At 36.0% G+C, this 13,412-nt stretch overlaps 1 protein-coding gene across 2 annotated transcripts in view; it reads right to left on the bottom strand.

Moving 5' to 3' along the window:
• Positions 1-1,487: 1,487 nt before the first annotated feature.
• LOC129000000 (uncharacterized) overlaps positions 1,488-13,412 on the bottom strand; it is a 50,617-nt gene continuing 38,692 nt past the window's right edge. For both annotated transcript variants that reach the window (XM_054426835.1, XM_054426833.1), the window contains exons 5-6: positions 9,652-9,878; positions 1,488-2,235 (exon numbers count right to left, since the gene is read on the bottom strand). In XM_054426835.1, coding sequence (XP_054282810.1) covers positions 2,119-2,235; positions 9,652-9,878 — 344 coding nt within the window. In that variant the 3' untranslated portion in view covers positions 1,488-2,118. The remainder of the gene's footprint in view (positions 2,236-9,651; positions 9,879-13,412) is intronic.

Here is a 13,412-nt window from a genome sequence, read left to right as displayed (position 1 = left end):
ATTAATAAATAAAAATTAAAGATAACAAAATTATGCTTAAAAATGATTTTTAAAGTTTAAAAAAATATGTTAAAAAACTACAAAACACAGTCAGTTTAATGTTGCAGACAAATGTTTTGTATAAATACGTGAAACCAGAACATAGTTGGAATGACCCTTATGTTTTGACTGAAAACAATAGTTAATCCGTGGAATATTTTTATGAAATGGACATTGATAACATTTATTTACATCTAGCAAAAGCACCTCATCATCCGGCAGTTCCCATTGGACGAGGCAGTTAAGAACACACTATTTCCTATACATTCTCTACCCGTTAGACGACCCCTTTCACCAATTCCTGTATTAAAAGTCCTCGGGCTTTGTCCCACAGGCCATCAAAATCCCAATGTATTTCTTATGAAGAAAGGATTTTGTTTACTTAAACGGACGAATTATTCGTGTTAATTACAGCTGTTCATAGTAAACACATGATACACACAAGAGCTTTCGTATTCAGAAAAAGTTCGGTTCCAGTTTCAATAACTGGAGTGGAGGGATTGATTACATAATCTTTGAGTTGACTCTTTTAAGTAATCGGAAAATAACTACGACTGTTATTAGTTTTGAACACCTGTAATACTTTGCAATTGCTCGAATTCGAGCAACAGGTGCACTAGTTTTATTAAAAATATGTACCTGCCTTTATCCAAATCTATAGTATGAAAATTACAATTATTGGCAAAAGCAGCCAAAAATATTTTCATGTATATTATTTAAGTGATATTAGAGACGTTCATATAATATTGTTGTTTAATATATACAGGTATAAAGGTATTAATTAAAAGCTGTAAATAGAGAACATATAAATAATTATAGAAATATTCAAGGACGTATTTCTTATAATCATAAATTCCAATGATAAAATTAAATAAGTAAAATATTTATTTAAATAAAGAAATACCAATTAAAATGTATAATTTAAATTAGGACCTTTTTATCTCCCTACATTAATAGTTAAACATTTTTTTACAGACCTTTGATGTACTGTATTATGTGAAATGTACCTCCAGTAATAACGGCCGCACAACAAGTATAAAACGAGAATGCATGGTTGCTGTTTATGTTATAGTTCAGCAGAAAAAAAGCTTTAATATCTTTCTTATTTACCAAAGAATAAAATGCTAATAATAATTAAAGAACGTCAATCTGTATTGTCAAACGAAAACTTATTTCACAACTTTGTTCACATTAGCTTTATTTCTACTTTTTTACAGGATTGACAAATGTATAATGTACTATCATGACCTAAGGCACCTGAAAATATTTGACTACTTACCTCTCAACAGTTCCAATACAAAAATGTTGGCCTTTTTTGTAGTTTGTAAATAAATAAACACCTTTCTATCTACAAAGCTAGAGCAAGGTATGATCTGTGATGCGGAATGAAGCATAAAATGCCAGTCCAGATGAAGTAATAACATTAAGGATTTAATAATTGAATTGGCTTGTATTTTACAAAATACATTTAATTTTACTAGATAAAAAAATCATCGTTCTGATCTAAGAAAAGTAAAGAGTAACTTATTAGCTAACACTTTAATTATCAAATTGGCAAAGCATGGTCGGAAAGTTAACTTAGCTAGATGAGACAGAATTATACAAATAAAAAAATATCTTATATATTGTCGCACAATAATCAGAACTGGAGAAATGCCCAATTAATACCCTAGTTAAGATAAACACTTATTTCCAGAAGAATCCCCCTCTTTCTCCGAACTTCATGTAAGCCTATCGGCTTTATCTTAATTTGCATCGAGATAACATTAGAGAAATATTATAAATTTGCAATTCTCATTTTATTAAGTCTTATAACAGTAGCTATTGAATGTTTGACAAAATAAGACTACATGATTATAAATATTAAAATATACATATATTATTAGACACACTAACTGAGTTGGTGGGCTCTAAAGAAATAACTATTGTTTCGCTAAACGATATTTGCTCAGGAGATAAACAACGTATAACAAACATTAAAACACATAAGGCAATAAAATAAGACACCCTAGTTGTATATCTTCCTCTTTTTGGGCATTGTTAACTTGGCACTCGTAATAGAACTGTAGAAAATACCCTTTACTTCTCTGGCGGAAGACTGGACGTAGACTGGCCGGATTGGTTGGAGTCTTCGCTGTTCGGGGAAGGAGGGCCGATAAAGTGTTCTGGAGGTATTCCAGGTGATCTGGCACTCGGCTGAAAATTCCATAGTTAGTTATTAGACGTGACTGACGATAAATACAGATTATTTGTAAATAAATTATACAGTATATTCTCCTATTTTTTATAGTTTATACGATGCTACAATATTACGCAGTACCCTATAAAATATAGGTAATAGCAGTACCTATTTTTAATAGTAAATAATTATAGCGGGTTGTTACAGCGCTAGCCTAACAATCAAAAGGTTTTCGATTTGAACCTGAGAATAGGCAGTAGCATTAATTAAAATTATTCCCTTAGTAGATTTCTCATCTTTATGGATCAGCAGACAATTTTATTGTTAAATCTGTTCGGTGCACTGTAGAGGTAGTTTTTATTTACAATTTGCTTCTTGTTATTTTAGTAATTTAAAACCCCGTTTCCTAAATATAACGATCTATTTATAAACAAACAACTCCTCCCCTAGTTATATAACCAAACAGTAAAGCATAAATCATGAAATTAACCTTAAAATGATAGAAAAAAATTTCTTCGACAATATAGCGATCAGTGTCACCTACATGAACCAGGCACGAATAAAGAGCTTCAAAATTTACATGTGAGAAATGGATGAGAAATCTACTTGTGTTGGTTATTCCATGTCTGTAGCTTATTATGATTCACAACCAGGCGTCCCATTGCCCGGCTTATCATTGGGCATTGAATAAAATGACAGCTGATCTTAGTCTGTAATAAAGCTACACAGATCATCTAACACCATTCTACACTTCATACTGTTATTCATATCTTATTTCATGTCTTATTTGAAATCATTGTATCCAACTGAATAATAAGATATATATAACATTTTCACCCCCTTAAAAAGATAAATATTTTCCTTACACTTTGTACAACAAACGAGCAGTTGTTACAAATTCAATATGACCGTTAAACATTGAAAGGATACAACTGACGAGATAGCATTCAGTAACTTACATTCTGTCGTCTTGCCAAGAAGTTGGACTGTTAAAACGTCTGCAGGATTTGTGAAAATGAAGACTGGATTGCAATAGAATCTGCATTTCATGTTGATAAGTATCGGGCAGGTTTCGCTTGAGAACATGGACGATTGTTCAGCCACGCCCACCTCAACAGCACCGTTAAAAGTTAAAACCGATACAAGTGGGAATTCAGGTGACAACTTCGACGTAGAAGTAGAAGTATATGTGGTGTAGGATTATTATTATCAGCTGAGTTATAAAGTTATGAATCATCTGCCATTTGGTTTGTTTACATTATTGTTTGTTCTTGTAAATAAATAGTATTGATTTAGTTTACTTAAAATGAGTTTTAATAATTAATTATTCTATATTGGCGACGAGAAAATGCCTAGGAAAACAGACCAGTCTCAGTATAAGAGTGTAATTGACTGTAGTAACATGTCTTGCATACAATATAGAATGAGCAGATTTTCATTTAAAGAGTATAGTTGTGAACAATTGTGGGAAGACTACATAACTCGTTTTGAGTTGACCTGCAGAGTTAAGGGACTTGGTGGTGCTAACACAGAAGAACAAGCGGCTCGGCGAGATCTTCTATTGGCAAATATCGGAGAGGAGCACCTCAGGGCACTGTCGGACCAGATGTATCCAAGGGCCTGGGAGGAGTGCACCTACGACGAAGTCAAAGAGGAAGCCAACCGGTTGTTCAAGCCTACAAGGACCCTTTTTGCAACAAGGTTTGAGTTCGAAAGAGCAATAAGAAAAGATGGTGAGACATTTATTTTGTTTTATAACAGATTGAAGTCTTTAGCTAGAAGTTGTAAATATGGAGATAGCTTAGATGAACGAGTACGAGATAGGTTTGCAGTAGGAAGCAACTGTCCAGAATTTGAAGTAGAAGTCAGACAAAGATGGCCCGAGGGAGTTGATAACCGAGGTGAGCGTGTTAAGTCAACAGTAGTACTAGAGTTAGCTCAATCTATGGAACGTGCGAGAGAAGAAGTTTCCAAACATTCGTGTAAAAATGAGATTTTCAAAGTAAGTGACAGTAACGAAAATAGGAAACCAGGGGTACAGAAATCTACTGGTTTTAATAGATGTTATAGATGTGGGTTTACACATGACCCTAGTGAAAATAGGTGTCCTGCTGTTTCTGCTGTGTGCAAGAAATGTTCAAAGAGAGGCCACTTCGCAAGAATGTGCAAAAGTAAAAATAATTTTGTCAAGAGAACAGACGGTAATTTGAGAAAAGTAGATGATTCTTGTGATCTAACTTACGATGATGAGTGTAGTTCTGATATTGATGTTAGCGGAACACAAATTAGGTCAGTTAAGAGTAAGGTTCCCAGAGCTACAATAGATGTAGAATTGAATGGGTATAATGTTAGAATGGAGTTTGATTCCGGGGCTCGGGTAAGTGCTATAAGTTTGTCTCTTTGGGATAAGATCAATTCAAGTGGCGAATCTCTCAAAAAGACGTCTGATGTCATCACTGGCTACGGAAAAAATAAGCTGGAAGTCATGGGTAAGACTTTTGTGGACGTTACTTTACGTAATCGTACTAAGCGATTGCCGGTTATTGTATTACTAGAAGATGATGTTCCATTATTTGGGTTACCGCGGAGTGTAGCTTTCAATCTTAATTTGCCTAGGGAAGTAAGGGTTAGGCGTATTGACAATGGAAAGACAAATAGTAAAGAGACATGTAAGAATGAAGAAAGTTATAGAACAACGTTACAAAAAGAAGTTGAGGCATTAACTCAGGAGTTTTCAGAACTCTTTCGTGATGAGCTAGGAACGATATCTGACTCTAATGAAGTTATCCATCTAAAAAGTGGAACAAAACCTGTATCTTACGGGGTAAGACGAGTTCCATTTCCCTTAAGGGAGGCAGTGGAGCGAGAATTACAGCGATTAGTACAGGAAGGAGTTTTGGAAGCAGTGGACCCTTCCGAAACACCGATAGAATGGAGTACCCCAACAGTCAACGTAGACAAGGGTGGAGGTAGAGTCAGGATATGTGGCGATTTTCGTACAACCTTGAATCCAAACATCGTTCCGGAAAGACACCTCTTGCCAACCTTTGATGACTTGACTTCCAAATTAACTGATGGAAAGATATTTTCAGTCATAGATCTTCGAGACGCGTACTTGCAAATGAAAGTACACCCTGAGTCACAAAAGTACCTTACAATAGCAACTCATGTAGGCTACTTTCGCTACAAAAGGTTGCCTTTTGGTCTTTCCTCGAGTCCGGCAAAATTTCAAAGGTACATGGAAAGTTTATTAAAAGGACTTAATGTCGGAGTTCTACTTGATGATATAATCATTTCTAGTAAGGATAAGACCACCCATATAACCACTCTTAGAGAAGTTTTGAGGCGGCTAGAATCAAGTGGAATAAGAGCAAAACTGTCAAAATGTAAGTTCTTTGAGAAATCTGTAAAGTATTTAGGCCATACAATAGATGGGAATGGTATTCATCCCTCTGAAGACAAAGTTGAAACCATAAGACACGCACCAAGGCCAAGAAACGTGAAAGAATTACGAGCTTTTCTAGGGGCGCTAAATTTTTACGAAAGGTATATGTACCTAATCTTCATGCGATCGCTTCGAACTTGCATAAACTGACTGGTACGAAGACTAAATGGAAATGGACTGACACAGAACAAAGTACGTTCGACAAGTTGAAGAATATCCTGTCATTGGAGAAAACATTAGTTCCATACGACATATCAAAGCCGATCATTGTTGAATGTGATGCTTGTGAACAAGGGGTTGGCGCTGTGCTGTTACATTTGATGCCGGATGGAACGGAAAGGCCAGTGATGTACGCCTCGAGGACACTAACCGAAGCAGAAAAAAGGTATGCTACAGTTGACAAAGAAGCACTGGCGTTAGTTTTTGCCGTGAAGAAGTTTAGACAATACCTCAGTGGAAGACATTTCAAGGTGAGAACGGACCACAAGCCACTTGAAAGAATATTTGGAATGCATCGAGATCTTACCAAAGTAGTTAACAACCGTTTGGTCCGTTGGGCTTTGTATTTAATGGAGTATGATTTTGAGATCCAGTACATCAAGGGACAGGATAATTGTTTGGCTGATTTTTTATCTCGGTTTTCACTCAAGACACAAGAAGTATTGGATCCAGATGAGAGAGAGATTCGAGCATTGGTTCAGGAGAAAATTGACGTAGTTTATCCAAATGATGAACTTGTACTGGAGTATAAGAAAGATCCAAATATGAAGAAACTTATAGACTACCTGGAACATGGTTGGCCAAAAGATACAGGAAACTTAACCACCATCCATGAAACCATATTGGAATAAGAGAGAAGAGCTGACATTAGAAAACGGCATAATCATGCGATTAGGAAGAATTGTGGTGCCACAGATTTTGAGAGAAAATGTATTGAAAGAACTCCACAAAGGACATCCTGGAATAGAGGCAATGAGATCCCTATCAAGGTATTACGTTTGGTGGCCTAATCTGAATAAGGATGTTGAGGTTTATGTCCGTAGATGCCACCCTTGCCAGAGTAACCGATCATTTGACACAGAAGTACCCCTATATCCTTGGAATGTGCCAAGTGATCCTTGGGAGCGAATTCATCTTGACTTCGCAGGTCCATTCGACAACCGATTCTGGTTAGTAGGAATCGATGCGTACTCAAAATGGGTTGAGATCGAAGTTATGGACCGTACGACAACTGCTGCTCTTGTAAATAGATTAAGGACTTGGTTTTCGAGGTATGGTGTTCCTAAAAAAATTGTATCGGATAATGGCACCCCCTTCACATCTCATGAGTTTAAGAGTTTTTGTAAGGACAATAACATATGTCATGTTACATCTGCGCCGTATCATCCGAAAACCAATGGTTTAGTGGAGAGGATTATCAGAACCTTCAAGAGTCGATATAGTGCTTGCAAACAAGAAGGTCTCAGTTCATCACTTGCACTTTTACAAGTGTTGCTTGCCTATCGAAATACCCCACAAAAGACCACAGGACAACCACCATCAGTCCTTTTCTATGGTAGAAGATTACCAACAGCTTTGGATAGGTGGAGGTATAATAGCAGAGAGAGAATAGAAAATCAAGTGTGGCGACAGAAGTACTACCACGACTTAAAATCCAAACAAAAGGAGTTTTCTGCCAAACAAGAAGTGTGGGTTCAAAATGAAACGAAGAAGGGCTGGAGACCAGGAACAGTACAAGAAAGGACGGGAGAGCTATCATACACCGTTTTAGTAGGGGGTGATATAAAGAGAAAACACGCTGACCAGCTGAGAGCAAGAGAAGGTGCAACTGATCCACCTCAATGGAAAATGCAAATGGAACCTGAAAATGATGATGTACATAGTTTCGGAATCTCAGCCTAAATTGAGTGGGGAGAAATGTAGGATTATTATTATCAGCTGAGTTATAAAGTTATGAATCATCTGCCATTTGGTTTGTTTACATTATTGTTTGTTCTTGTAAATAAATAGTATTGATTTAGTTTACTTAAAATGAGTTTTAATAATTAATTATTCTATATGTGGGCAAACACACGGGTTTGCTGATTCAAAATTTTACTTAATTGTTTTGTAGGTTCCTCGATTATTTTTTAGTTCCATGACTAGTCAACATCTCAGTGTAGGTAAAGATTCTCTTGTACGGCGCGAAGAAAATGTTTTTAGACATAAAACACTGTTTACAGTTAGGTTAGGAATAGGTTAAGGTAATGGAAAATTTATATAAGTTATCAATCTAAATTATGGTGTTTAAATTTGAATCTTTTAAGTCAAATGATGACGTTTACATCTTTGTTGGGCTTTTGTTAACGAGATAAACTTTCACAACCAATGCCTACAAAGTCTAGTGATATCAATGAGCAAAACAATGGACACGTTTCGGTAAAGATTGCATGAACCACGTAAAAACATCTAGGTTGAGTGTTTACCTACATAGTTAAAGTCGTTGCCTATAGCCCTTCAGCGTAGGCCAATCCAGTACACTGTATATGGACAAGTTCAACTTGGAGTAGGCTCATATTCCCAGAGTTGTCCCATTTTATAGCAACTCTCAGCCATGCGTTGGTTCGCCAACGTTTAACGAGCAAACCTTCCGCTCAACTGCGCTAAATGCCAGCTGAGCCAAGTGCGCATAAATTGTTCTCTAGGATGGACATTTATTGCAAACCCCACCCCTGACTGCACGTAAATCTCTTTTGCGATTTGTAATAAAATGTATGTGCGGTATAAAATAGCTAGACGGAAATCAACTTTGTGAAGACCATAAACATGTTACTGGGAAAGAAAAGATAAAAGTTACGCAACGATAAAATACTTGGAATATACTTCATTACGAAACAGTGGTGTCTTTGAATATTTCTCAATTTTTAGGTCCCCACAGCATATGATTATGAACTCTCTGATGTTACTTTGAAGTTCCTTAGAGTTTTACCTTTGATTATCATGGGTAGAACTAGATACTACTACTATTCTATTCTATGTCAATGCTATATCTAGTTTTGTAATACTGTAACATGAATTTAGTTAAATTTAACTATCTACACAGTGCACTGGTGTTTACCAAATTAGACAGACAACTGCTTTTAAGCCATGGTATCTTTTATACTATTTCAACTCTCAGGAAAAAAACCGGAGGGAATAAATATAATTTTTAGACAGTAAGAAACTCTGTTCTAGGCTCATTCAAATTACTTCTTTTGAATAAACGATTGCTACCGCTGGTCTCGTAGACGATGAGATTTCTCATACAGTATTCAGACCTTGATTGTTTCATTGAATACATTGAATATCTTACACATATCTTACATAAATGACTATTCATAGAATAAAGTTGTAAATTCAATAAAAAATTACTGTTTGGTGTCATTTTTTATGCATCGAATTAGCATATATTATCCGGCAGAGTGCTCACCTTATATTATAGTACCTAGAAATTGCCCGTTCGATGTGGGGAAAGACAAGAGTTTTTTGATACCAAGACAGAGAGCTTAGCTTTCCTTTGTTATCTCCAAAATGTTACTTTTGCTATTAGATGTTCCTGGCTATAGAAAAAGCTGATCTCGGACAGCTACACTGAGCTACTCGGATTCACCACTCCATTCCAACCTCAATGTTTCCTCTCATCATGTATAAGATCGTTTTGGTCTCTAAATTGTCCGAAACTTGTTCGCAGAAATCAATGTTTTCCTCTGCTCGTCCATTATCAGATTGTTGTCAGTTCAATTATTTTTGATTTGCTCAGAACTGCAACCAGATATCAGTGATCGTTGGATTTGTAATAATCGTCCTGGCCAAGGGACCAGATGACCTTCTGAGACAGGATTAAAGCTATAATTAATATTTCATCCATTCATTACTCATCCAAGCACCCCCACCTTACAATTCACACCCTGTTGTATCGGCTTCGCAAAGTTCTAATCAAACACTCCTTAAAAAACAATATTTGACAAACCTCTTGCACTGGAAAGTGCGGTGAAGCCAGGTTCCCCGGGAAACAGGGGCAAACTGGGAAGATGGTTCTGTTATGGTCGTGAAGTATTGTTGAGACGTGGGGAGGGTAGACTGGTTGACTACCAGCAGCAAGTAGGGATGATCTTGCGACATCTAGAGTTAAGGACTGACGACAACCTTCTGGGCTGAAACCGGTAGTTGGGTTTTCTTTCTTCAACGCTTCTAGAGCTGAAAGTAGAATAGGAAGTATAAGTTTACGAAGAAAAAGTGCTTGAGATTATCTAAGCTGCCTGTAACCAAACTTTATGATGGATTCGCTAAGTACAGAACATTGGCTGGGTAGCCAAGCGGATTATTGTATGTACTCACCTTTCATTTTAACGTTGGTTTGTTCTCGAGTAAATCGTTTCCTTACCAAGATGCTATTTGTCATTGAAATATTAATTGATGATGATATCCAAAAATGCTTGCTACTAATAGTAAGAATACCAGGACTTGAACCGTCCCTTTTACAACATTTTACGTTTTTTGAAAGGGGACGGTCCAAACCTATGTCTCCATACTATATAATGTTGACCTTTTGTTAGATATGATCATTAATTGATAGTCCAATCATCATAAAATAACAAATGTTATTAATGGTATGCGATGTGATTTGATTGAATGAAGCCAAGCCGAAGGTTTACGTTTCTTTTTGATTGTTGTTATTCTTTTATCAACAGTGGGTAAGGCCAATTTTTTGCTCTCGAGCTTAGCAACACTGATAATTCTGTTTATGATATTTTGGAGTTTGCCTTATCAGTTTATGCCGAACAGAGGATTTTTATGATGGTAAACACTTTTTATTGATACGATGAAGGTGGAAGGGTAAAACTATGTTTCTTGATCCAGATTTAGACTGAATGGACCAACCTTTGAAATATGAAACATCTGTGTTCAATGAAGAAAAGTGTGAACATTGCAAGTTGGATTATTGATAAACAACTGGGTTGAGGATAGCCAAGATGGGTTTGATTTACGTTTCCATTTTAAACAGTTTCAGAAACATATGGATTTTTGGTCATTATAGCACTACTGACCTTTGAACCTCAGAAAGTTATTGCTTTGAACTTGCTTGAGACCGAAACAAATGGAAATGTACTGTAATTGTAGTAATCTGAGGTTGAAAGCTCAATTTAATTTTACAGATATTTAAAGAACTTTTGTTTTTATTTGAACTGGACTGAAGTACTTGGTCAAAAGACTTCGTTTAAAAAATTCTTGCAAGTACGCATATAAACAAACAAGGAAAACCTAAAAACAATGTGTGGCTTATTGCATTAAATTTGTTGATTTTATATCTACACCACAAAGAGCAATTTAAACCTATCTCAGTCAACTTACATTATAACAAAAAGAAGCCTTTTAAAATCCGCTTTCATAAACGGTTTTGTCTCTTGTTTACTTTCTAAATGTGGTTTAACATTCAACTTAACGATCAACTAATTTCAATCCACCAATTTAAACCTTTATAAAGAAAGAGGGTCAGCATCGCTGAATATTTGAAAGCGAATTCTAGAAATAAAACAAACGCAAGAAGGGTGAAGCCCTACAGGAAATTACCTTTTTATAATCCCTTCGCTAGATTTAAAATGACATTTCAGTCGTTGAAATCGGTTGAGGACGGCTGGAAATGAGGTATAACACAACAAACCCCTATTATAATAGGTAAAGGGTGGGGTAGGGAAGTATCCGTAATTTTGAGGGTAAATGAAAATACAACCCAAAAATGTTAGCACCAAACCTTGTATTGGGATCAAAAGATTACATTTGGGAGTTTATTTTAATATAAAATAGAGGTCGAAAAATATGAATTGTACAGAATTCTCAATTTCCACCCCACACTGTAAATAAAACATGTGATTGGAATTTATTCCATTTATTTTTTTCTGTTTATATTTCGTTGTTAATACGTCACCATCATAACAACCCATAAAGCTCATGTTTTAATTTTTATTTTTATTTTAAAACCATTGTTTATGCTTAATTTTGAGCCTGTTTTAATTTATGAAGGGATTCTGCACATCTACAGGAAAATATCTTTCCAACAGTATGCGTAGATGTTACCTGCAATCCACATGAGCTGAGAAAAAAGGTTTAAAAGAAACATGCTTGCCTAATAATATATAGATTTATTAAGTTTTAAACAGCACATTCTGCAAGGGGTGCCCCTCATTGTAAATACACTGCTGTAGTCTAAAGTTCATTATAACTCTGTGAAGAATGTTTTGTGTAGTGCGGCCAAGTTCAAGGTGAATTGCATCCCTTAAGCCATCTAGGGTCCTCTCGTGAACTACTCTACGGTTAGCACTCCAATAATGCATATTCTTCTTATTTACCACTGCAGAAATGTGGAAGTTTGTCTCGTCAAAAACAAAACCATTATGAGGCAGGTCCGCAATTGTGGTTTTACATGCTTGTATCCGATGTTGCCAGTCCCATTGTGTGAGTTCATGAGCAACCACCATCTTCTATGGAGAAGGTGTAGGTCCTTATGGAGAATACGACGTGCATTGCGATTAGGGCGGATGCATGCTTACGAGCAAAATGTTGAGGAGACTGCAAAATCAATCTCCTGATAAGGTCAATGTTTTCAGGAAATAGGAAGGTTCTGTGAGCTTCAACTCTCCTTCGCAATACAATAACACTCAGAAGATTACTGCACCCTCAAAATAGATTTGCGATTTGGAACAGTTTTACGAAAGGTGACCGGATAATGGGTTCGCAGCGCAAGCTGCACAGTGGCAATATACTGATTTAGGAAAAAAACTACTGCAAAAGCGCATTCCTCACTCTTGATCGTGATATTAATAGATAATCCCAAAGCAACATCATTCGAGCCAATCCCCATTTCTCCAGCACATCCTCACTACTCACAGCGTCATCTTAAAAGTAGGCGCACTTCCCCGCCCCTCTCTGTACAGTATATAGAGAATATACAGATAGATGCAATGAATTGCAAAACACCCTGTACAATCTTATGAAATAGTTTGTAGCACACGACCGTCCAACATTGGCTTTAAATTATTCAAGATATACAGGTACCAAATTTTATATTCTCAAAATAAAGTTACCCTGCCGTATAAAACTGTATTTCACTCAATACAACTGGTTTAGATATTTCTCGAACTAGTAATTTCGTTGTATTTAACCCACTATTTTAAAAAGCATAAAAACAAAGCAAAAAAGGATGTAATATATCTATACACAACTTGGTTCACTATAACCTACACTAAGCTACTTAATCTAACCTCCTTTCAAAGAACTTAATGTAAGTCACAAGTAACCATATAGTCCGACCTGCCTTCCCTATGTCTAATTAAGATCTGATATTAATCTGCAATATTCAGTGCTTGGTTGGGTTTTATATGGCTGTGATATTTTGTAACATTTGTACTTTGAACGAATTTGCATTACCGTATGTCTTTGCTCTTCTCCTCATAAGTTTTCGTTTGTTCATTCCAGTTTTCAGTTTACCGTTAAGAGGGTTCTACCCGGCAGCCTGAACTTCAATTCAAGATGGCGGCTTATTGAAATATAGTTCGGGATTGAACATGCCTCTATAGTAAAAGCTCTCAACATTCTGAAACTAATATTGTTTCCAATGATTGTGTGCTTTTTCAGCTCTTAACATATCAGAGCTTGCAATGGACGGAGAAAATTAATTTTAACAATTATTTAGAAGTTAAAACCACGTTTAAAAAATGACTAATTTGCGGATTT

This window comes from Macrosteles quadrilineatus, unplaced genomic scaffold (assembly GCF_028750875.1).
Source record: "Macrosteles quadrilineatus isolate MER2022 unplaced genomic scaffold, UCM_ALF_1.0 Scaffold_8__2_contigs__length_117827958, whole genome shotgun sequence".
In the NCBI taxonomy this organism is placed as follows: domain Eukaryota; kingdom Metazoa; phylum Arthropoda; class Insecta; order Hemiptera; family Cicadellidae; genus Macrosteles; species Macrosteles quadrilineatus.
This window is presented reverse-complemented; position numbering and strand designations above follow the sequence as displayed.